This window comes from Anarhichas minor, unplaced genomic scaffold (assembly GCF_050575085.1).
Source record: "Anarhichas minor isolate MPS153535 unplaced genomic scaffold, ASM5057508v1 ptg000024l, whole genome shotgun sequence".
Classification (NCBI taxonomy): domain Eukaryota; kingdom Metazoa; phylum Chordata; class Actinopteri; order Perciformes; family Anarhichadidae; genus Anarhichas; species Anarhichas minor.
The window spans coordinates 13,850,363-13,872,403 of NW_027466470.1; the positions used below are offsets into that span (position 1 = coordinate 13,850,363).

General features: G+C 40.9%; 1 protein-coding gene across 1 annotated transcript; it reads right to left on the reverse strand.

Annotated features, from left to right (window-relative positions):
* Positions 1 to 12,405: 12,405 nt before the first annotated feature.
* On the reverse strand, positions 12,406 to 16,616 carry LOC142956485 (spindlin-Z-like). The gene is made up of 5 exons (XM_076098098.1): positions 16,498 to 16,616; positions 15,824 to 15,865; positions 14,843 to 15,102; positions 14,095 to 14,328; positions 12,406 to 13,659 (listed from the first exon to the last, which is right to left on the reverse strand). Exons 2-5 carry the CDS (start codon positions 15,841 to 15,843, stop codon positions 13,454 to 13,456), a joined length of 720 nt encoding a protein of 239 aa, XP_075954213.1. The 5' UTR covers positions 15,844 to 15,865; positions 16,498 to 16,616; the 3' UTR covers positions 12,406 to 13,453.
* Positions 16,617 to 22,041: the final 5,425 nt, after the last annotated feature.

The window sequence follows — 22,041 nt, forward strand, 5'->3', positions numbered from 1 at the left end:
CCTTATGTCGTCGCTGTTTTATTGTGCAACAACTTGAGTGAAATGCTGCTGGGAAGTGAAAAGGGCGATCTCATCGTTGTATCGTTCTATCTCGCTCGGGCCAGATCAATGAATCGATCTGATAAACAAGTATTTGGTGCCGAGCCAAACTATAGAGCTTCATAACTACAAAACACACAGGAATGATCCACGGTGCTGCACTGCGTGACATGTTCCTTCATTACCATGAACATGGCCACTGTAGCTTTTGCTAATTCTGTTTTGGTACTATAAATATTCACTAGAGAACCAAATGTGTATTTCTCTCCTCAACAAATGCACTATTTATTCGTGTTTAAAGCTCATATTGATTGAACATTTTTACGTAGACGAATAATAAAAAATTAAAAGAACATCCACAGAGCTTTTAGAAATGAGCTTTTCCTGAAAAAACACAAAACATTATGGTAATGAATTAATCATTTAAAAAACATTGTATGTAAAAAATAAATGTTTTGTTTATCTCTGTGGAAGATATCTAACGTTGGGTTGCCGCTTCTAACAAGGCTAATGAGCCAATAGTGACGTTGTGAAGTGAATGCAATGGTCCAGGGGAGGGAGAGAGCAACATCTCTTGGTGGAATGTTTTCAATGGCACCTTTAAAACTACTGTGCCCAGCTGTTGTATGAAATGATTTGCCTTTTTCAAAAAGAAAAGAAACCACATATTTGTTCCCAATTTTGAACGATTAACATCTTGGGAAGGAACCAATGGGCTTGAGGCTGAATGCCACGCGCAGGCTAGAGAACTCAGAAAAGTACAGAACAGCATTGCTGGTTTTATTTTTTTCATGGGATTTGCTGACAATAAAAAATGATATCACGTTTTAATTCAATGTCAGAAGATCCCAAAAGAAGTTCATCTGAATTATGGCCTACCTTTTAAGAGCACGGAGAGAACTTCACATCTATCTGTTAGTGGTAGCATTCTACTGTGAAGTTATGGGTTCTAGTGATTGTGAAAGCCGTAGTGTATAATTCACATGTTGTACATATTGTGCAGAATTATCTGTCTTCATTGTTTTTTTTCTCCACCCAATTGATCTGTTTTTCTAAAGTTTCAAAGTGAACACCAGAGGGAGCCATCCTATGAACAGACACTACACTGCTGCTACCACACCCATACTATCAGCCTTAACCACAGCACGCTGAAGGTGAGAATCAGGTTTAACACTCAGTAGAGGAGTATCCTGCCCCGTTGACTGTCTTTATAACACGCTATGCAGAAAGTGAAACATCCAAACAAATTGATTCTGATTTCATTGTATCCTCAGTTACACATGGAAAATTTGAGTTTTTATTAATGGCTGCAAAACCTCCTGTGGCTTCCCTCACCTTGTTCACTGCAAGTCTGAACATTTTCATATTACCAGTCCAGCCCACACTAATTTCACCCAGAGCCCGAAAAAATAATGAATGCCCACCGCCTCCCAAAACTCCTACACCTCTGCTTGTGCCGTGTGGTCTAACCAAACTCCCTCTTTATGAGGTTTTGTGTGTTTAATGACGTCAACCTTCCAGGGACTAGAGAGGAAAATTAGCCTGTATAGCTAAATCTGGCACATTTACCTGATGGCTCATGTTAATGAATTGGCATTGTGTGTAAAAATAACAGCTGAGGGGTCTAAATACATGAAGAAAAATGGACCTTAAATGCTTCCAATCTTGTGGTTTTGCTATAATTTACAGATAGATATCAGAAAGTGGCTAATACTGAATACTGGCTGGCTATTAATAAGATGAACTGAAAAAATGAAAGGTCTTTTTTGTAAAGTCTTTTTCAGTGTGATGAAGATCAGGTGCTGTAGTCCTCTGTGACTCAGCTCCTCTCAACGCCAGAGAGCCTGAGCTTTTCTCTCCTTCAGACTCCATTATAATGTCATCTAAATAACATGCATAGTCCATTATAGTGATCAGATAACTCATCTGAATGGAAGACATTGAACACAGTCTTCCAGCTCGTCTGTGGCTCTTGGTGGGCAGATGTTAACAATAAGCCCTGAAAGCAGAGGGTTAGGACAGACAGGGATTGCTAATATGCATAATCCTACCTCCTGATGTTTCTATCAAGAGGCACGGAGTGTGATGTTCCCTATACAGCTAAAGCCTCACAACACAGAGAGCAGGATCTTCCCCCAGGTTGCTCCATAAACCAGACTCCTGAGTTGTATTGATAAACTGCCTACAGAGGTATCAAAGGAACAAGGCTTTTGTGACAACTAATGGCTGCAGCCACCCAGGCTTCTTTTGTAATTTTTTCAGAACACAGGAGGGGGGGGGGGGGGGGGGGGGGGGGGGGGTCACTCATGCGCCTTATTGATAAATAGACACTAGTCACTCACCCCAGCAGCCCCATTGCATTCATAAACTGGGCGTTGATAGGGTGTTCCCCCACAGCCCAACTATGACGAGCCCTGCTGTGATGACTGCTCAATTAATTGATTAATACTAGTGCGGTGCCCATGAATTCATGCGAGTGACTCAAGTCATACACGAATGAAATACATTCTGGTCCACGGGAAAAAAAACACCAGGCCCACACTTCACCGTGCCCAGAATTAAAAGGGCCCCCAACAGCTGTAGATTATGATGTTTAGATATGAAAACTATTGAATAATGTTACGATTCGAACTCATACCCCGAAATAAATATACAAAAGCCCCGCAAAGCACTTTCAAAATATGCAACTCAACTGTATACTATACTGTGTACTTTTACTTCAGAGGAAGACATACTACTAATACAAAATATATCAATGATTGCTGATCAATAATATGATTTAGTATTATTTATTAAACTACCCAGTTTTACATTATAAACAAAAGCTGAAAGTGAAAATTTGAACTGTGTGGTATTAATAGTTTTACTAATAATAATCAATAATTCTACTAAGGAAAGAAAGTTTAGAGAACTTCTTCTACGGCTGCAAATAGCAACATTCCCAGTCGGAGAAAGGGTGAAAAGTCAAGCAAGAGGACGTTTGCCTGGGTCCCAAAAATCACTAAATCCGCCCCAAAATACACCCAAGTCACGGTTAATTGTGGTCAGAAACACTGGTTTTACAATTAACTAAGTTATGAACTGAATTCAGAGTATATCTATGATTCAGTCAGCCTTGGCTCGGATTGCCTCCACACACGACTCAAAACATGCGACGGTCAGCCAGCTAACGGTGCTAACCGCAGGATCAGTGCTGACAGAGCTAACAGTGTTAGCATGAGGGTGGGTGCTGTACGCTTCCGTGACGATGTCGTGGGTCGGGATTGTGTGAATACAGTATATGGTTGTAAGCAGTAACCTTAGTATAAGCGAAGTGCAGACGCGATTAGCCAGTGGCGCAGTCGGCCGAGCCCGGCTCATGCTGCCGGGGGCAAAGTTATTACTCTACTAAATTAGTATGGTGAAAACTATAGACTCTATAAAAGGTTTCCTGTGTAGGCTATCCACTCGTGCTCCTTGACTCCAGAGAAGTAAAGTTCGGTTGTAAAGTTATCCAGCAGCCAAAGTAAACTTCATTCAATGAGCATCTGCATGCCGCTGACGACATGCTCGAGCAAGCCCTGAAAGTCCGCCCCTGTTCCCCGGTTTATTCAAAGTGTATTAACATTGAACGTGTCCTCTGTCCAAATATAACCAAATTCAACAAGGCAGGTCCTCAGCATTACACCACGTTGTGTAAAGTAGATCAGATGAGTGGTTCTTACTTTATGCTAAGGACGTACAAACATACAGAGGTTCCTTATATAAAATAAATGGGTTCCAGTTTAGAGAGATAGATAGATATAAACTTTATTCATCCCCAGGGGGAAATTAGTTCGTAGCAGCAGCAATTTACAGAGTAAAATAAAATCTAACGTATGGAAATGCACAATATATACAGTACAATAGAATAACAGAGCAGATATTGAATTTGAAGGAATAGAATAATAAAAAAAAAAAACTGAACAGTAGTGCAAGGATCACCAACAACAAGCAACAACCGTGTAGCGGTGTTGTAGTCATTTGAAGGATGATGATCTGGCCAGAAGTGATTTATTATAGAGTCTTATAGCAGTGGGCAGGAATGCTCTCCTGTATCGGTCCTTGTAACAGCAGAGCTGGATCAGTCTGTTGGAGAAAGTGCTCCGCTGTCCCTGCAGTAGGTGGTGGAGAGGGTGGTCCAGGTTATCCAATATGGATAATCGTTTCTTCAGTGTCCTCCTCTCCACCACCTGCAGATAGTCTTGCTTGCAGCCAATGATGGAGCCCGCCTTCTTAACTAGTTCGTTAAGTCTGTTGGTGCGTCCGGCTCAAATGCTGCTCCCCCAGCAGACTACTGCGAAGTAAAGTGCACTGACCACAACAGACTGGTAGAACATCTCCAACATCTTGCTGCACACGTTGAAGGATCGAAGTTTCCTCAAGAAAAAGAGTCGACTCATCCCCTTCTTGTCCACAGCGTTGATGTTGGTCTTCCAGTTCAGTCTGTTGTCGATGGAGACACCCTTGCCCTCCTCCACCATGTCCACATCCTCTCCCAGAACTCTCAGCGGTTAGGTCCTTGCAAATAAAAATGTACAGCTTTGCAAATATGAATAGTTGCTTCCTTTTCTCTGCATTTTACTGAATACTGAAAACATGATTTCAAAACACCCCAGAGGACTTTGGTAAGTTGTTTGGTAAGAATATGTTTTGAAATGTTCTAATCAAAGTGGAAACACTTGTTAGATGGCGCTCTAAAATGTAGACTTGGCAACACGTAACCATTAGACTCACATGGAGTTATTAACAGATTTCTTTTGCATTGGTTTTCAAGTCATTGCTGCATGGTGACAGCCTTTCATTTTGGTTCCTCATACCTTCGTAAGGCAGATGCCATCTAAGTGTCGAAATGCTGACATAGCTTCTTAATAACCCATGGCTTGCTGACAATTATTATATTTGTGAATTATAATTCACGAGGAGATAATCCAATCCTTACATAGACCAGCACCAGATCATCAGCACATAGGTCATCGTTGTTTAGCAGTTTTCCTGTACTGGATGAAAAAAATCTAATACCAATAATACTGAACTCAAACTCTTACAAGTACAACATTTGCACATTTAAATCACTCACCATACAAGCCTACAACTAAATAAGGAGGTCAAAAACAATAATATAAATGAATTAGACACATTAGATCAGAACCAGCATAAGTGTGTTGATACTGTCCATAAGTCAATGTAATGCATACAATGGTACACATCACAGTTGGTTTGTGATGAGGATGGATCCTCTTGGGAATGCTTGTTTAACCATTTATTATTATTAAAGGTTGCATGAAGGTTTTATGGTTGACTATGGCCTTTTTAAGTTTTTTCCCACTTGTCTTATGTCCCAGTGTGGTTACTATGTGTGATGTTTGTGTTTTATGTGAGCTAAAAGCGAACAGCTATGATAAGATAAATAAAGATAAATTGGGCTCAAACTAAACATGTACAACTCAATGTGTGAATGTATCTGCACACGATGATAAAGTAAATTGTATTCAGCCCAGCCGTTTTTTTCCAAAGCAATTAATTTTACCAATTACAATTTCCACTGCCCTTAAGGTATGTAACGTCACTCTTGTTGTTTCCCGCACCAATTAATTTGATACATAATCTTGATCTGCACAATTCAGGTTTAATTCAATTACTTCTGAGCTCCTCACCCCACGGTGCTCAGTATTTCGCACTCTTGGGACACATTTCAATTTAATTTGTATTTATGTCTGTGTGTGTGTGTGTGAGAGATTTTTCTTCGATCAGATTAAAATTTACGCGCTAATTTAAAGTTAGAAAACGGCATTGATTTAACCATCAGTCCATAAATAGAAAGGTATGCTCCATCGACATGCATAAACCCCACCATGTTTTATTCATATGCATCCTAGACCTTCATATAATATAATTTGGCTGCTGGTTTTGGGCCGCACCCTTAACCAGGTCTGGAGGAGAGAGAGAAAAAATCAGCGTCAATTGGCCTCCCCTTGCAGTCGTCACTCCACCTCGTCCCGCCTCCTCGCTGTCTTCTCCGGGCAGCAGACGTATATATAAACACGCTGATCCATCTTCCCCTAGCCTACCCAGTAACATCACGTTAACCAGTACACGGAGCTCAGATGGGAGGGCGCAACAGCCCCAGATCGTGGCTGATTTCAACAGAAAAACCACCCAACAGTCCAAGAGACGCAGCCGTGTCTACTCATCCAGCCCACGCGGCACAACATTGTGTCGGCGTCACCTGTTGTTTTCATCGACACACGGTAAGTCCACCACTTACAGCCTTTGTCCTGCTCCTTATATTAAGCGAATGCAATGTTATAGGCTATTCAATTGCCAAATATTCATATGTTTGAATTGTCTCTCGCTCCACAACCTTTCCTCTTTTCTTTTTTTTTGCACTTCAGGATTGAAAAACAAATATGATGAAGCAAAAAAAAAAAAAAGCCTCCGAGTCATAAAAGGAAAACACGAATAGCTGTTTAAATCCCGACGGCGTCTACTGGAAATTAAATGACAATCCCTTCCTCCTCTTCCTGCCTCGCCTGGGTGGTGGAGGGAATGTTTATCATGTCGTCATGTTGCCGTGATTTGAGAGCGAGAGAGGGAAAAAAAAAAGATATGTGACCTTACTTTTAGATGAGGAGCAGGGCCGCTGCACATTAAATGTGTCACATAGCAGAGGTCTGTTGGCTTTCCAACCTCCTGAGAGAAAACTTCGGTGCAGCAACAGGTGGCATGTTTTTTCTTTTTTTTCTTTTTTTCCGGGCCGAGATGCTGAGGAGGAGATGGACGTGGAAGGAAGTAGGGCGTCATTCAGCACCGAGACACTGGACAGCTCCCACGTCGAAGGGCTTGTTTCTCTTTAGCTGCGATCGGAGTAACAGGTTTATTCGTGGCTTTTACAGCTCACATTTTAAATCATGTCAACGTGTCCTGTGAATATTAACACAATCTAATGGTCAGCATTCAAATGTCCCTGCTGCTTGGAAACTAAATGGACGATTTTTAAGAGGCAGATGCTTGAATGTGAAGCAAAAAAAGTATTTTTTTCAATTGTCTTTAATCAACACTATACAGTAAAATGACTCTGGTGAATATTATTGATTATCTCCTCTTGGTCTAAATAGAGAGTTGTCTCTGCTCAGCACTCCTCTTTTCTCTAGTTTACACTCACAGACCCCCCTTTCCCTCCTTCCTTGCTTCCTTCCTTCCTCTCACTAAATTGTCCCCATCTTCCCATCCCCCTCTTCCACTGACTCCCAGTCTTGTTGCATAGCTACCAGCTCAGAAACATACTGGAGATGCAGGACAATCCGTCTGTCTCTTTTCTCTGCCTCTTCCTCTTCCAGTCCAAATGAGACTTATTGGAAAGACGGCACATATCACTGAGTTGACGACCTGCGTTCACATTTCCATTTTCTCATTCTAAATGGGGTGTAATTGCAAATTGTGCACAGCTTGGGGCTTCTGTTCGTTGCATATGGTGAACAACGTTTATTCTAAGTGCTGTGATCCTCTCTGTGCCTCCCCTCCTCCTCCTCCTGTCTCCCTCTTTTGAGAGGAGCTGAAAGGTTGGCATTACAACAACAAAGGAGGGATGGAATGTCAACAGGCTTCAGAGAGAAACGGGTTGAGGAAAACACAGAGATGGGAATTGCATGTAGTGTTTCCATCTCCGACATTTGAAGTTCACCACCTGTCAACACACTACTAGCTGCTGGGTGCTCTGCAACACCTGAGACACATGCATATCCTGAAATGCTCTGTAACTCTGGGTGTGCGGAATCGATATATCATGTTTTAACAGGGGAGGGAAGACACCAACTTAAGTATATGTCCTGTGGTGTTACAACTCTTTTTCTTTTAATACAGATTGAAGCAGTGGATGTGGAGCTCCAAACAAAAAGGAGAGGATGCTTTGGGGAAAGTGTTGGTGGTGCTGAGTGGAAGACTAGTGATTTTGTTGTGAAGCTGATCAAAGAACAACAAGTCCCAGTCTACCTCTCAGCACAAGCAGTGCTCTTCAGTCCACGTCAGCCTCGACCTGCAAGGCTCTTCAATTCAGAATGTGTTCACATTTCAATGTTGGAAGTGTAACGGAGATTTCCCGTTTAATCAGCTTCAACAATATGTAACCTGCACTTAAAATGTTCTGATGTATCCCTGCCTGCACGCCCCTGTGACTGGGCCTTTATTTTTCATGAAACAGATTTACAAGCAATGAAAGCAGCTCCAAAACTTCTGGGAGAAACCGTAATATTGGCATACATCAGCACATTTTGTACAAAATAGTTTAGTAATAATGTAATTGTTCATTAATTAATCTGCATTTGGCCTTATATCTAGCATTCTTTTATTGGGGAAATAAAACCTGGATGTAAAACCTTTACGTGTATTTCTGCATTTCCTCACGTCAGCATCAACATGACAGCATTAAATTTACACGTGCACTACGTCACGCACCAGGTGCTGAGAAAATACCATAGAAGAAGAAGAAAAAAACACTGGTCTTTCCTGGTCTCGTGTCCTACTAACTACTCTCCATTCTGCACTCAAACGTACGACTCCTGTTAGATGAGAAGGCCTGCTTCAGAAAGCTTTACTTAACGCTCTACTATGTCCAACACTTTGAGCACTTAGAGGAAGAAATACACGTCAACCATCAATAAGTGGGCTCTAAATCCCTCTGTGGACTCCAGTGGCTGCCTCAGTCTCTGTAATGGACAGACAGCGCTTGCTTCCCATAGAGAGGGAGTTTCTTTCACATGCGTTTTGAGTGACCAGGTGAACAAAGGTCCTCATGGTGGTGTGAGAATACATGAATGCATGCAACTTAGGTCTAATGCCACCAAATGTTGAAGATATCACAGAACCAACTATGCAGGCAAACATCCTAATTAAAATAAGTGTTGGGAGGCTGACCTGACTTCCTGCACGGGGATTAACAATGCTTTGAAGAAAGCATTTAGTGTGAACATAGTGTCAGTGTTAAGGGCCCATTAGGATCAGAAGTAATTAGGGAATGAGTCTCTTATACACAGTATCCATCCTTTTTGTACGTTTTCTTTTTCTTACACTTTGCTGCCAGTTTGTGGTATTTTATTTGGAGCTTTGATTAATATCAGTAAACAAACGTAAGCAAATATAAAGATATCTACAGTCACAACTCACTAAGAAGTCTGAGTGGCACGCTCACACAACCTGCTCTCTGCTCTGATGCCGTATTCACAAATATGAGCAAATTTATCTCAAACCGGAAAAAATGTATATAACAGACTCAGATGTACAACTGAAAGACATCAAATCCCGATGCTTCAGCATTATGTCAAATTCTTCCAGCTGTGGTTCAACATATAAAAACCAGTGGAGGTAAAGACAATTATTTCTTAGAAAATGGGAAATTAAAAAGATTGGATGAAATAAAGACCTGAGGCTTCAGACATTTTTTTTTTTTAAACACACATATAATCTATCTGCCTCTCCTCCCCCAGGATACCTGCATGAGTGACCTCACAGGATCCCCATTTTTGACAAACTGTGTGCTTACAACAGAAAGTCAAGCCCACCGCAAACGGAAAAAGCTCAATCTTAAAAAAAAGGAGCTTTATTTACATTGAATGTTGTCTGATGAATGCAAGGTAAAGATTGTTCCGTTTACCATCATTGAAATCCAAAGCTGACATGAAAGCTACATGTAAAATTTGAATGACGAGTCATCTCTATCTCCGCTGACGCTAGAAATCAATCATGTCATTATCCTCTGTTAATAACAGACCATGCTTACAGCCGGTTTCCACTCAGAAAAGCTTGCAAGGTTTAATTAAATGTGCGTCGTGGCTGGTCTCATCCACACTGCACCCTGTAGGTCTCCAGATTGGCGGCATGCTGGCTTTTCATATATAAAAACCAGGGACTGGCTTGCGTTGCTAAGCAACACAAAAGAGTCAAGTGCATTTGTTTATTGGCCAATAAGAATGCAGACAAAGTTTCAAGGTTTTCGCAGAAGGTCCTGTAATATTGTAAAAAAAAAAATTGTGCTACAGCCTTTCATAGATTCATTTTTCATGCGAGTGTATAAATAGAGTTTTGCTTTAAGAGGTTTCTGTCTTCACAGAGCTCATAGTCTGTTTGGTAAAGAGATTAAAAGGCGGTCGATATATTGTTGGTTCAAGCACCAAAGAACATTAAAAAAAAAAATCTTGAATTAAACTATATATATTTAAAAACCACTGAGGTGGTCAGCAGTGAATGGCTTTGTTCTGTTAATAAAGAAAGTTACATAGCTGTCCAGTCCTTTGGGCCCCAAAGGACAGAATCACACATCACAGCCATAACCAGGCACACATGGTGCTTTATTTATCCCATTTTGCCATGTGTCAAAAGTCAAAGCTACGGCCTTGTGAGAAGAGATGGTTTCACCGACATGTCTGAACAATGAAAGCAGTCGCCACGTGTCCAGGCTGATGGTTTTCACAAAGAAAGAAAATGCTAGAAAATAGTAACGGCTGTGTGAAAGGAAGTGCACAACAGGTGACAAAATGCATCAGACACATTCTCGAGAGCACAGACCTTCTTGTGTAATGCATGTGTACTCCCTCCTCGTTGTCATTACTATCTGGGCACCGAGCCTGGCGTGACGGTATGCCAACTGTTCCCCCGCAGTCTGTACTGGCACCTGTCACCAGCACCCTGGCACCTCGGAGGGGCTCTGGGGGAGGGAGAGGCAGTCGGTAGTCAGCATGTGGCTGCATGGGTGGTCTGGTGGAGCAGGAATCGGGGAGAACATGTCTGCTGGTCATCAAAGTGGGACTGACATTTGATGAGCAGACACTCATCAACCCTTTTATGATGCATAAGCTCCACCTCATGGCAGATTGTGCTTGGCATTAAATAATTACACACATCTAAGCAGAGTCATCTCTAATGTATTTTTGTTGATGATAAAAAAAAATAAACTGTCGTGTGGGACACATAACTGCTGCTTTCAGAGAAGAAGGGAAAGCTATTCACTTCAAAATAGCGGCCTTTGTGCGCCGCATCTTTTCAGTAATAGCCCACTTTATGAGAATTACAAAATAATGAAGAAGGGTGGCAATGTTAGGTTAGACAGTGTGTCTACTGTTGTTTAAAAAGAGATTTAGATGATTCTGAAACTGAATCATCAACTGTGCAAGTTAATCGTTTCTGTCCCCCTGATTTTATTGGCCTTTAAATAAAGAAGCTAATCAGGAATCTGATTAAAATAGGTTGCACAAAAAGTGAAGCAGCTGAGCAAGAGGGTAAATGTTTAGTCAAACTAAATCCTTAGTTACTTAACCTTTTAAAGCATGACACACATCACTGATTATTCTGCTTGCTACACTTATTTTATGTGTAATCGCCTGTTTTTAACCATTATTATCTGAGCGCCTTTAAAACGTGCAACAGTTTTAGCCGCACTGGTAATCATGGTAGTGAATGTCAGAATCCAAATGTTTAATTAATAAGCTAAATTAAAAAGACAGGTGATCGTTTCTGTCCACCACACACAGGCCACTAGCATGAAAAGGAAACAAACAAATAAACTCGCTCATTCCCAGTGCTTTTTCTTGTTTACATGTATTTGTGCAGGGAGGTTGACTGAGCTGTTTCTAAGCAATTAAAGATGTTTTGACACTCAAAAACACAGTCACACCTGAGCTGTAGGAGTTAACTGATTTAAGTTAGTAAGTAGGTTGTTATATCTGTCTCATAATGTGATATAAGACCTTTTGTACCGTCATGTGTATAGCGTTCATAACACAAGACTGTGTTTCGGGGAAGCCGGAGGCTAAAATGCATTGCATTTGAAAGATGAAGATGGTAGCTTTGGAGAAAAAATAGCTCTGCATTTAAACAACATTTTGTACAAAATGTACGTAGAGCATCTATTCACTGTGTCAAGTATTCACTGCATCAAGTGAGATCATGGACAAACGTCTCTCATAAAGTAATTATAAAGAGGGGAATTTCACGTTCAGTTACAAGGTCAATATGCACATGGGACTACATTTAAGTCGAATACATTTACATTCTGAATGATCAATTGTGTGAATGGATCAATATATCAGCAGTGTGTAGATAGACATACAACTGCAGGTCATATGGTCAGAGCATTGGATTATTAATTATAGAGTTATGTGTCGCATGCCATTAAATAGGCAATATCATATTTAGGGTCACAATGAACAATGTTTTGAGGCTTGAATATTTTGTATCACAGCATTCATTTTTTGGTAAATAATAGAGACGTCAGAGTCCAAAATTCCAAACAATGTTGGGAGCCAATTTCAACTACATAAATAGTGTGTAGCACAAACAAACAAACACCGTTGAAACAACTCATCAGTATTTTTTTTATATATTATCATAATGTAGAAAACTTGCAATTTACATGATGAAACAGAAATATGATGAATGACTTTTTATAATGATCTGTGTTTGATGTCCATGATGTGAGACGGTGAAGACGCATCAATGCCTGAACACTTCACTGTGGTGGTGAAATTAGCACACTGGTCAAATGAATATTACTTTTATATTCAACAAACTGAGACCTACCCAGTGACGCACATAAAGTACAGCAGGCAAGTTTTAACAACAAATTACCGGCAGCACAGCCAGATATTCCAGGAGAAATAAATAGCACAGACATATAAAAGTGAAATGAAATACGAGTAAAACACAGAGGTAAAGGTAAGAAAGCTGAATTATTTGTAGTTCGATGTGTAGCTTACAAAAGGTATGATTTTGGAGTTTGAAAGTTGCAATTCATCTGCTTTATTTACATTGAAAAGGACTTAAAAGTCATACATTAAGGTCAACTTAAAGGCACAATGAGTAGGATATTCCGAAAACATGATGTATGGACTCAAACAAAAACAATCCCTCACAATCATCCCTATGACCCATGAGGAGTGTGTGGCGGTGTCTGTATCTGCCAGATCGTAAGCACGCAACCAGGAAGCAGCTACAAAAATGGCAGACACAGCGCCGAACCCCCCCCCCCCCCTTCCCCCCACAAAATAGTGATGCGAAATACGAAGAGAACAAAGACGTTTTAAAAAGGCGAGTGAATCTGGTAAGCACCACAACCCTTGTTGAGCCAGGGAGGAGAGGCCAACGTTTAATGTTGTTTACAAACCGCAACCGACAAATCGTACTCATTGTGCCTTAAAACACTCAGAATCAAAAAAATGAAATGTCTGATGATGTGAGAATGAAAGAAGCCACTGGAGGCCAAAAAAACAAAACAAAAAACAAGCCTTTCAATCTTCGGCACACGCCTCCCGCTGGAGGAAAACTAAAATCTGTAACACTTTCACAGGTAACGACTGGTCGGGTCACAGATGAGCCTTCAGCTGTAGATGATCCGGGACAGTCAGTACTAGGTGGTCTTCACCAGATCATAGACGTGGATGTGAACGTCATCGTCATATTTGATGTAGTACACCGTGGGCTTGGCTGGGACCTGGTAGCTGACCAAGCCCGTCCTCTTCAGACCGTTATCCGTGACGTACTCCACCTGTTTACCCACAAGGCTCTCTGGCTCCTCACCTGGCTTCCTGTCTGCTGGCAGCAGGTGTTTGTTCTCTGGGTGACGGACAAATATACAGCCAGATAAGTCAGAGAAATAAAAAAATAAAATAAGCAGCCAAGTTGAAAAATATGCAAAGACAACAAACAGCAAGGTTAAGAAAGTAAAGTATCTGCAGTTTGAAGCTGAACCTTGTCCTCTACCAAACATGCTTGCTCCAGTTTATTTATTCACTTATTCTTGTCTCTTCTAATTCCTTGTACATAGCATTGTCTCTTCATGATTCAGGACTCTCTGACTATTGAGTCAAGCAGAAACTCAGAAAATGATGGTAAAAAAAAAGTAAGAAGGCGGCATACAGATTGGAGTGTTCCGTAATGCTGACTATGTAAATTTGTCCTGCCCTCTTCCTCCCACCTTTCCTAGAGGATGTGAAATGTGAAACATTCACAGTTTCATGGATACAAACACTAAATCTCTTGTTACGTTACCCGATTCGGGCAGGACACGTAGATCTCCGTCCTTATAGTCGTCCCACAGCTGGTACATATAGAGCACCGGGTCCTTCTCGTAGGTGATGTAGTACCAGTGGGTCATGATGGGGGCTCGGGACAGCACCATGCCTCGCCACTCGTTTTTCTCACCGTCCTCCTTCTCAAACAGATGCTCCACAGCCCGGCCCACCAGCTCCTCCGCCCCGGGAGGCACCTTGATCTTATTGTTCACTGCGGGAAGAAGACACTTTGAAATGCCTGGTAACTGCAAAACTGTATAGTAGGACATTCAAATAATATATTATCTTACAATGCTGACAAAGCACCAATAAAATCTGCAAATACTCCTGAACGGACTATCAGTTTTGCTTAATGTTACCTATAGATTAGCTCACTGAAGTCGACAAATGTTATAGATTAACCAGAAAAATGTTTGACTGATATATCAGATAAAACTAATTCTTCTTCTCCGTAAAAAAGTCCAGTATCGACTGGGCTGAAGTGTTCACACTGTAAGGGTTATTTATTCAAGTTTTAACCCATTTCTTAATTATTTTGCTGCTTTCTAAAACCTGTTCGTTCATACTAAGACACAAAGTAAGTGATGCGTTTCATGGTTCGGTCAGCCACAACAATAGAAGAAGAACTGTGTAGTTAGCGTTAGCAACGATATTTACCACACTAGAAGAGAATGAGAAAAACACAAGATGTGTCCATAATTAGAAATAGACGTCGTCACACTCACCGACTTTCTCTGTCAACACCTGCAGGTTGGACACCCGGTTGTCTTTGAAGAGCTCGATGCCATACACACAGTCAAAGCCATCATATTTGACCATGTAGAGGGAGCTGTTCACAGTCAGGCGCTCCAGAACGGTGCCTTTCCACTTGGTCACATTACCCTTCTCCCTCCAGCTGTGCTGAATCCTTCGGCCGAGCAGGTTGTCAGGGTCTGGGCTCAGGGTCGCCGCCGAGCTCTCACTCAGCTCTCCACTGCTACGCTTCCTATGAACGTGGAGGGAGTGAGGTAAGTGTGTAACAGTTGTGGACCTAAAGGCCTTTTTCAAACATCCAGGGTGCCAAATGGGTCCTGTTGCCCCAAATAGTGAAATGTTAAAAATGCACACACGGGTTTATGCCTGTCATGTATTTAATATTCACATATGTCATGCTACAGCTTGTGTAGCCATCTTCCCACTGATGAAACCTTACATTAGTGTGTTTACACACGCCATTACTAATATAGCTTTATCTGAGTCAATGGTGCTGTCAAATCACAGCTAAAATGTTTGTTAATCCATAGGTAGGACTAGTCAGACTAATTCAACATATCAATAGTATTTGTAGTGTGGCAATGCATTAGACTCCACATACTATATTTGAAATAAAAGTATGTATTACATTATATTATGTATTACAAACACCTATTCATTGTACTCAATGTAAATGTGATGTGATCTTTAAGAGCTGAAATAAGCAAGAACATAGTATAAACGATGGTAAACAGTTTGAGAATAATATTAAGTTTAAAGCCACTAGGCTGCGATTTGAATTTAAGAGGAAAACTAGAAACACTTGGAATAAAGTTAATGTTGAAAGTAATATTTGTTGAAGAGGAGTCACAGACCACAGTAGAATATGTCCTGCTGTGTAGAGCTACGTGCATATAAAAGTACAGTCATACAATACATCTGGGTCAAAGAGTTGTCAGACGGTGTGATCCTACCTGCCCCGTTTCTTTGACATGTTTCCATAAAGTCACACAACCCTGCGAGACACAAGACAGTTCAGTTAGCCAATATGACCAGCTGCCACGCTCAAATTATTCTCCAACCTTAATGAATATTAATTAAAATGGTGTTAAGTTGATTTAATGTTACTCAGCAGGTCTGCTGCCCTGAGCTATGTCAACCACAGCCATGCAAATGAGCAAACAGACCCGCAGTACCGGATGTAAACAACGTGTAATGCTAGCTAACGTAGCTCAATGCTAATATAGACTAGCGTTACAGGTTATATATTTACACAGCTAACCGTATAGCAAAACATGTGTAACTTTAGAAAGACTAGCTGACTAAATGTCGACGTGTCGAGTGGAATGTGTGTCTACAGAGAGTCTAACATGGTAAACAGCCGGGTAGCCAACGTCAATAGATAAGTTCAGTAAATGTTTGTGTTAAATGAGTAACATTTCTGAGGATTTGACTCGTGCATTTCAACACATTAAGCTAGCTGAACAAAAGGAAATGCATCGCCATGTAGGCGCTGATTGTGCACACTGGTTGTAGCTTCGAGATTAACGGGCAAAACAAGGACTGAACGTAAGAAATAAACTGACATTTCTAATCACATCGACAGGTTCAATTGGCGGGAGCCGGCAGAATAAAACGTTTGCCCTACCTGGTCAATAACACATGTGTTTGTCTTTACAGAGCAGATTCCACCACCTAACACTAACGAAAGGTAGATACACGGAAACGATCCTGATGTGTGGACTACAACTACCAGAAGGAGCTCTCAGCTCTTAAAGCACTCTGGGATTTCAAGTCAGTTTTATGTAGTTCCTTTTGATTTGGGCAATCGTGAAGAAATCCAGAGCAAAGTGTCACCACATTTGCTTAGTCCAGTATTTTATGTATTTTATACCAGTTCAATATTCGTATTAACACTTTGTTCTCTTTTAGATGTTTAGGATATGGTGACGCTTACAAAGCCTTGAAACTACATTTCCCATCATCCACCACAGAGCAAGCCAACATTTTTTCTTAAGTCGATGACTGCTGCACATTTACATACGGAAGCCCATTTCAGACACTGTTGGAAAAACAGATCCTGTAAATCATAACAATGAGAAACTATCTCAAAAATAATGAATTAGTATCTCAAAATAATGAATTAGTATCTCAAAATAATGAATTAGTATCTCAAAATAATGAATTAGTATCTCAAAATAATGAATTAGTATCTCAATATTTTTTAACTTGGTGTCTCAAAATAATGACAAACATTCTCATTTTGAGTGAGTATCTCATTATTTTGAGATAGTTTCTCATTATAAAGTCTTACAGGACCACCCCCCCCCCCCCCCCCCCCCCCCCCCCCCACACACACACACACACACACGCACACCAAGTATGTAATAATTACAGTCACAGACAGAGGTGACAGGCTTTTAAAAGCAAATTATGAAAGCCATTAAATAGGCAATATAAAGACGAGTTTCTCAGGCAGTAAACTTTTAGATTACATTCTTTTCATACTGATTCTTAAGAGTTTACTTTAGTAACCCCAATGCATTAATTTGACATTTTTATTGGAAATAAAAAATACATATTAACATATTTTAAACGGGTAATAAAATCTACTTTTGCATTTAATTCCACAGAACTATTAGTATCAAACACAATGATTCATATACAATAGTGCTGTAGTTTATTACAAGTCCTCAATCATTTATACAGCTGACTTTGTAAGACAAATATTGGGAACATTTGTCTTACAAAACTGAAGAGCCACTCTATGTTGAGAGAAAAATGTATTACACAGACATTTTACACATGTAAATGTGACCTACATGAACTACATGACAGTAAAAAGGAGGAAGGGAAGAGACAGAGGAAAGAGAGCGAACAGTGAGAGAAGATTTGACTTTCTCACTTCTTCATCTTCTTAGAGACACACTTTGACAACTCCAGGTCTCTGCATTTTGAACATCCCGTTCCTTCTGGTTTGCAGTTCTACAGTGGGCTCTATTCTAGCACAAATAAACACAGTTAGGTAATCAACATTGCATCCTCACACTGTAATTGGCAATTAACTTTACAAACGCTAACTTTGCTGGCTATGCTTAACGTTACTTGAGCTCGAGCTAGCTGACGTTACAGAGCTTGCTTCGACAAATTTAGCAACCTGATGTAACGAAACAGACCAAATGAAACATTAGAGATGATAATGGTTCAATAATCATGAAGACAGAACAATACTGGACTCTGTCAGTTTACGGTGATAAGCGTAACTTTACCTCGGCTCCTCGGATGATCTTCCACATGGCCGTGCTCAGAAGGATGAACTGAAGCTGTGAAGTCCAAAGTCACGTTCACGAGCAGCCTCTCACATCTCGTCACTCAAACAGGATTAGTGGGCTTTGAGCAGTTTGATTAATACAAATGTGCTATCATCATACAGACACATTAGCCTACAATCAACAGTACGATGTTGATGATAGTGACTCACTGAATTTATGGAAGCTATTTCCACCACTTCACAGAAAATCACTGTATTACGCTGATAAATTAGGGTTATCTGCTGCTATGGTTAACTGACGGCATTACCTGTTAATTTACATGCAAATAATTAATATTTAACAGTGTGTTACAGTCATTATGAAATACTGTAAGATACTGTTGTAAATCCACCGTAAATTTACGGCAATTTACTACAGTGAAGGTATTCAGAACATCTGTGAAAGGCATATCTTGCTATACCCAACCATTTAACTTATTATGAAATACACCACAGTATGTGCTTTAATACTTGAACGCCGTCATAAAATCCTAAAGGATTGTATCTGAAATGCTAATTTCCACCACGAGATGTCATACTAAACACAAAAACTCAGCCACAGGCTCTTTTAACTGACTTCAGATGATGGACTCACCAGTGTGGAAAGTGAATGATGCAGTACCCTTGGGTGCCTGTCTGACAGCTTTTTCAGGGTGAAATATTTTTCGGGGGATAACAATTTGCAGAAACTGAACAGTTAACAGAATGAATAAAATATGATAAAATAAATAATTTGACCTCATTAGTGTCATGTCCAAATTTGGAATGGGAACGGGAGGGATGTTTGGCGTGGACTCGAATCTTGGCTACAACCCTGATCCTGACATAGGCCTACGTCCTGTATGTCTGCCTTAAAAATTGGGAGGACAAAAATGCAAAAACAGAGAGGTGAAGGTATTTTTGTTCAGGTTAAAATCCTCCACACTTCTTGAACTCATCATTATTCAGCCACCCAGGGTCTAAACTCTACTGTGGCATTTCAGAAACGGTTTGCTCTCAACTAGATTTAGCTTATTTCACCCAAGAAACGGTTCTGATTCTGAGAGAAATTAGCTGTCTTCCATTAGCAGCAGGTTAGGTCGAAGGTCGCTCTTTCTGATAATGAAATTCTGGATTAAAACAGTTTGACCACAGATAGGTATGATTAGTTCACTATAGACTGATGTGAGGTGTGAGTCGGTGCTGGTGCTCTGTAAAGCTGACAGCCTTCAGCAGAAAGCCAGTGTTGGATCGACACAAAGCTGTCCTGCGTCCAAGGTTGCCTCCTTTTGGACTTCTTGTTGTCACAGCAACAGAAAAGCCTGGATGTGGGAGAAATGGGCTGACTTTTTTATTTATTTATTTTGTTACATTCACCGTGATGCTCTCTGCAGGCGTTCAGTAAATCAGTGGAAGTCACTCAGTCTTCAGGGCAAAAGGAAGTATGGAGTGAGACTGCCACTCAGCACATTTTGGTTGTTACATCTCAGCCACTTGAATATGTCGATTTAAACTGACTGTTTTGCATAAGCAAGGCCCCAAAATATGAATCCTTATGTTTACTCTGACTGATACCTTTTGCTGCTCGTCTCTTGCAAAATTTCTCAAATTTCTGCCATCTGAGAAGGGGAGCTCACAGCGGCCGTCTCTCCTGAGACACCATGCCGTCTCCAAAAATAGAGGTCTCCTCCTCTCCTTCCAAGTCTTCAACTCTTCCAGGTGTCAGTCGCCTCCATTTGCATTACTGGTTCGAGGAAAAACTCACAGATCATCCACACACTCCTGCACAGAAATGACTTGCATCCTGCTGAGAAATCTTGTTGATGTTTTTTGTCACGTATTGCAGGAAGATTGCATTGCAGTCAATCCAAGGTTAGTGTGTGTGTGTGTGTGTGTGTGTGTGTGTGTGTGTGTGTGTGTGTGTGTGTGTGTGTGTGTGTGTGTGTGTGTGTGTGTGTGTGTGTGTGTGTGTGTGTGTGCATTGATTAGATATATCTATTATTAGCCACATATGCAAACTGAACTATGGCTTTAAAGGGACGGCATATCATGGCTGTGTCATGCGTGTCTAGAGGTGAAAAGAACTTGACTGTGATGTGTGCGTGCGTAGGTGTGCGTGTGTGTGCGTAGGTGTGTGTGTGTGTGCGTGTGTGAAGCAGGGTGTTGGAGCTAAAAAAGAAGTGTGTTTGATGATGTTAATTAACAGGGTTGTATTTCTGTCTGGATCACACATCCTCTCTGAAGACGAACTGGCAAATATGAACGTATTCAACAAAACCCTGTGAGCCGAGTCAAGACCAAACATGAAGGAACAGTATCTCGAGTGTTGTGATGTTGATTATGAATAGTTTTCAGAGACTGCGAGACGAGTAGATACAGAACAACACACGAGCATGTGCATTCAAATGGCAGCTGGCTATTCCTGTCTTTTCATTCATGTATCATCTACATGTAGATGAAAGCCAAAGCCACTTTGCTGCTGAGACTGTTTCACATGTTTGATTTGTGTTCTTTTCTATTTTAAAGGTTAAGTGTGTAGATATATTTCATAGAGTTTTCTCAAAGAGGCACCTGTATTTGCCTTCTGACAGCTCATCTGCATGTATTCAGTCTAATAAATTAAATTCCCAAAAGTCCAAGTTCACCATTTCTGTTGACAGAATGATTCACATTTGGATTGCATGTGTGTAATTTAATCTCCTGGAACGTGTGATGATGAAGTGCTGTTTGGTCAGGTTGACAGTTTGCGTGTCCCTGAGGTGTTTTGCTCGTCTGTTCTTCATCTCATCTACAGCTAGTGTGTGAACATGCGAGCTTACAAGATTTATTGGGCCTGCCTTGTGGACAATGCGGCGGTTGGTGTTTCCATCCTGCCTTCTGATTACACATGCTGGGGATTTATGTGGTCTGATTGTCAGATGGTGGTGAGACTATTTTCAGCAGTTTAGGATTTCCTGCAAGGAGTCGATATCTAGTAAAGACTGAAGCAAGAGTTTATCCGTCTAATAGTATGTAGAGTATTTCAGAAGCACAAAAAAAACACGTAGACCGTCTTAAACAACAGCGGCTGATGCCGCTCAAAGTGTCACAGACGTAACCACACGATTAACAGCGGTCCCTTCTGAGAGCTGAAGGTAGCCGTAGCATCTGCCACCCAGCACTCAACCATAACACAAAATGTTTCAATATAATTATATCCAGCCGGTGTAATAACAAGTAAATCCTCTTATTAATTGGGTCTTAGGATTGTGTAGCTCTTGCTGTCACAGCTAATTGACCCCAAGAATGAGGTGGAGTACATCGGCCTTCATTTCTGCACAACTCTAATTAACACCACCACTGCAGAGAGAGATGCATTTGTGTGTGCATACATCTCAGTGTGTGTGTGTGTGACATGGGATCTATCAGGCTGGTCTCATCCAGCATTCGTTAGATCTGGTGACCCCAATCAACAGAGTCAGACCATATGGAGACAGAAGAGAGAGAGAAGTGACTTTATCTTTTATTTGGAGTTGTGTTTCTGTCCACCTGGCGAAATTCCAACATTAACCACTGTAGGCGCTAACTGTGTCTGTCTGCCTGCTGCTTGGTGCTGAGCAAGTAGTGTACAGTGCAGTTGGAGCTTTTTAGCTGAAAACAGCTGGCAACAGCTGCAGAAAATAAAGCGGACGAGAGCGGATATGAAAATGAACAATTTCCAAATTCAACAGCAGGTCATATTGCTTTTTCTTAAAAAAAAAAAGAAGTGTTTTTTTTAATTTGAAGGTCCATTCTTGCCAATTCAATCCCAAGTAACTGAGGTAAACGGGAGGGGTTTAGCGTCTTGCTCAAGGAGACTTTTACAGGACATTGATGGACAGAGTAGCTGTGGTGAAGATGCATTCTGACACTGTCTGCTTACGG